We start from the raw sequence: 2,968 nt of genomic DNA, 5'->3' as shown, positions 1-2,968 counted from the left end.
CAGCAAGTAGATATCCATATATTTAAATGGACCTTGTTGGAGCATACGTAATCCTAAAATGTAGCATCGTACTACAGATGGCGTTTACCGCGCCATTTGTGGTATTTTCTAAAACGCGCTGTTAAGACAGCAGGTAAAAGTTGGTCTGTTCTGTTGGAGCTGTCTGTAACGCGCTGATGAGATCCAAAAAGATCGAAATCGCGATCCGCGTCTGGCAGCTTCGACAGAATACAAACCACTTCGAATTATTTTACGGAATGCTAAAAATAAGTGTAAATTCGTAGACTATATCTTAGAATCTTGGCCGATGTTCCATCCTTTGGAGAAAATAAAAAAACAATAAAAAATAATTTCAAAGTTTATTAAAAAGTAATCATACAAAATTATAAAAATACTACATGCAATACTTAAACACGGGATTCGATATAATCCAAAATACTGACGACAAAGGCGGAACTGATAAATATGGTTCAACCTTATACATAATTGGTATTAGATGTGGAAGTTCTTGACCATTCATTTGTAAAAGATTTCCATTTAGTCGAATGTACCTGAAGTTTTAATTGAATTGATTTAGATATGTTAAAAGGTTTCAAACAAAAATAGGGCAATTTTTAGAAGTGTGACTTAAATTAATAAGATTGTTTTAATGTAATAAGAAACATATATATGAAACACTTTGACATTTAATAGTTGTTAATATAGCTTAACTTCCCNTTTTGTACTCTTTCTTTCATCCGTTTGGCGGTTATTGCGACTGGAAGATAGGTGAATGAATTAATCTATGGAATGAATAAAAAATAGAAAGATGATAGAAAGTTAGGTTAAAAGCAGTTAAAAGAGTCAGACATATATATACTTTCAAGTAATTTTGCTAAGAATTTTTGTTTTCGTTTCTGTTTAATCTGGTAAGTGATTATATTTTATTGAAATTTAGATTGATAAAATATTTTATATATTACGTGTATTGCAGAGGTAAGGTCCATTTGCTTACAAATTTTAACTGGCAAAATAAACTACTGGAAAATATGGCCCTTTCAAAAACTACAAATACTTATAATCGACAAAATTGGGAGGACTTAGTAAGTATTTTTATATTTTTCCAATAGTTTATATATAAAACATATTTTAATGATTGCAGGATTTTCCTATTTTATGTCAAACATGTTTAGGTGATAATCCATACATACGCATGGTAAGCAAAATGAACAACCAATAATAAAATAAATCTGTATTTTTTTAACAAAACAAAAAATTATTTTTATAGACCAAGGAGAAATACGGCAAAGAATGTAAAATATGTGCCAGACCATTTACTGTATTTAGATGGTGTCCTGGTGCCCGAATGAGGTTTAAGAAAACAGAAATTTGTCAGACATGTAGCAAACTTAAGAATGTATGTCAAACATGTCTTTTAGATTTAGAATATGGACTTCCTATTCAGGTAAGTTGGATATTGATGTTGGTATTTTAGGTTGCAAATTCATAAAAATTTTTATTAGGTTCGAGATTCTGCATTAAAAATTAAGGATGATGTTCCAAAGAGTGATGTAAATAAAGAATATTACATACAAAATATGGAGAGGGAGGTAATACTTCATATTCTTGTATTTAATTCCATATATAACTGTTTTACTATCTTTAGTTAACAAAATCTGACTCAGGAACTGCTATTAATTCTAAAGCACATGAACAAAATGACCTGTTAATGCGTTTAGCACGTACAGCTCCATATTATAAAAGAAATCGTCCTCATGTTTGTTCCTTTTGGGTGAAAGGAGAATGCAGAAGAGGAGAAGAATGTCCCTATAGGCATGAAAAGCCCACAGATCCAGATGACCCCCTGGCTGATCAAAATATTAAAGATCGTTATTATGGTGTAAACGATCCCGTAGCTGATAAATTGCTCAAAAGAGCTGCTGCCATGCCTTCTTTACCACCTCCTGAAGATAAAAGTATTACTACTTTGTATATAGGAAATTTAGGCAACTTAAATGAAAGTGACATCAGAGATCATTTCTACCAGTATGGAGAAATAAGATCAATAAGTATGGTGCCTAAGCAGCAATGTGCATTTGTACAATATACAACAAGAGCTGCAGCAGAACATGCAGCAGATAAAACTTTTAATAAACTCATTCTTGGCGGTCGTCGGTTGACTATAAAATGGGGTCGATCTCAAGGCAGACAAGGACTCCAGGTCGTTAATCAAAACTTGGAAACATTTGAACCAGTCCCTGGTTTACCTGGAGCTTTACCAGAACTTAGCAACAACTTCTTTAATTTGGAACCAGGTCATATTCCTTTGCCCAACATGCCTCCTCCACCTTCGTTGATGGTTCCGCCTATGTTTGGTCCTCCTCCGCCAATGCCACCCTTCTTCTTTACTCCTCCTCAATTGCCTCCATTTAATCCTACTACAGGTGCAGCAGTCAACGTAGCAGCGAGTAGTAGCGTGACGAGTAATGACGCAGGTAGTAGTACAGTCGCACCCACTGCAAAACCTACTGTACATTATCCTAGTCAGGATCCGTCTCGATTAGGAGCCACTCAGTTACATGCAGATCGGCAGGAATAGTAATTATTTGATAGTATTTAATTTTCAATGGTTTATCTTAGATTTTTAAAAACAATATCATTTATTATTTTGTTACAAAAGTAACATCCATTTCGATAATAAAGAATTATCTAAAAGACATTGGACTTTTATGTATCGCTCACTTTGTTTAATATTTAGTGAGGACAAGAACACGACTTCGTTCGTGTTGTCTTTTCCTACTATAACCTTATAATCCAAAAGACGCATAATACAAAAAGAAAAAGTAATTTATTATGTACATCCTTTTGAAGGACAGAAAACATTTTCAGAGTATTATATAAAATATATTTTCATAATATCGAGAAAAACGATCCTGAACATTAACAATAAATATTACAAGTAGTATTATTATAAATAAAACTAAACTAC

The 2,968-nt window shown here is 32.9% G+C and overlaps 1 protein-coding gene across 1 annotated transcript; it reads left to right on the top strand.

Moving 5' to 3' along the window:
- Positions 1 to 729: 729 nt before the first annotated feature.
- LOC112905194 (pre-mRNA-splicing factor RBM22) lies at positions 730 to 2,698 on the top strand. Its single transcript, XM_025977136.1, has 6 exons — positions 730 to 908; positions 974 to 1,082; positions 1,142 to 1,195; positions 1,268 to 1,444; positions 1,503 to 1,589; positions 1,646 to 2,698. The coding sequence occupies exons 2-6, from the start codon at positions 1,029 to 1,031 to the stop codon at positions 2,576 to 2,578; spliced, it is 1,305 nt and encodes a 434-aa protein (XP_025832921.1). The 5' UTR covers positions 730 to 908; positions 974 to 1,028; the 3' UTR covers positions 2,579 to 2,698.
- The last annotated feature ends 270 nt before the right edge of the window (positions 2,699 to 2,968 follow it).

Source organism: Agrilus planipennis, unplaced genomic scaffold, assembly GCF_000699045.2.
Source record: "Agrilus planipennis isolate EAB-ADULT unplaced genomic scaffold, Apla_2.0 scaffold209, whole genome shotgun sequence".
NCBI lineage: Eukaryota > Metazoa > Arthropoda > Insecta > Coleoptera > Buprestidae > Agrilus > Agrilus planipennis.
The sequence above is the reverse complement of the archived record's forward strand: the minus strand, read 5'-3'. Positions and strand labels throughout refer to the sequence as shown.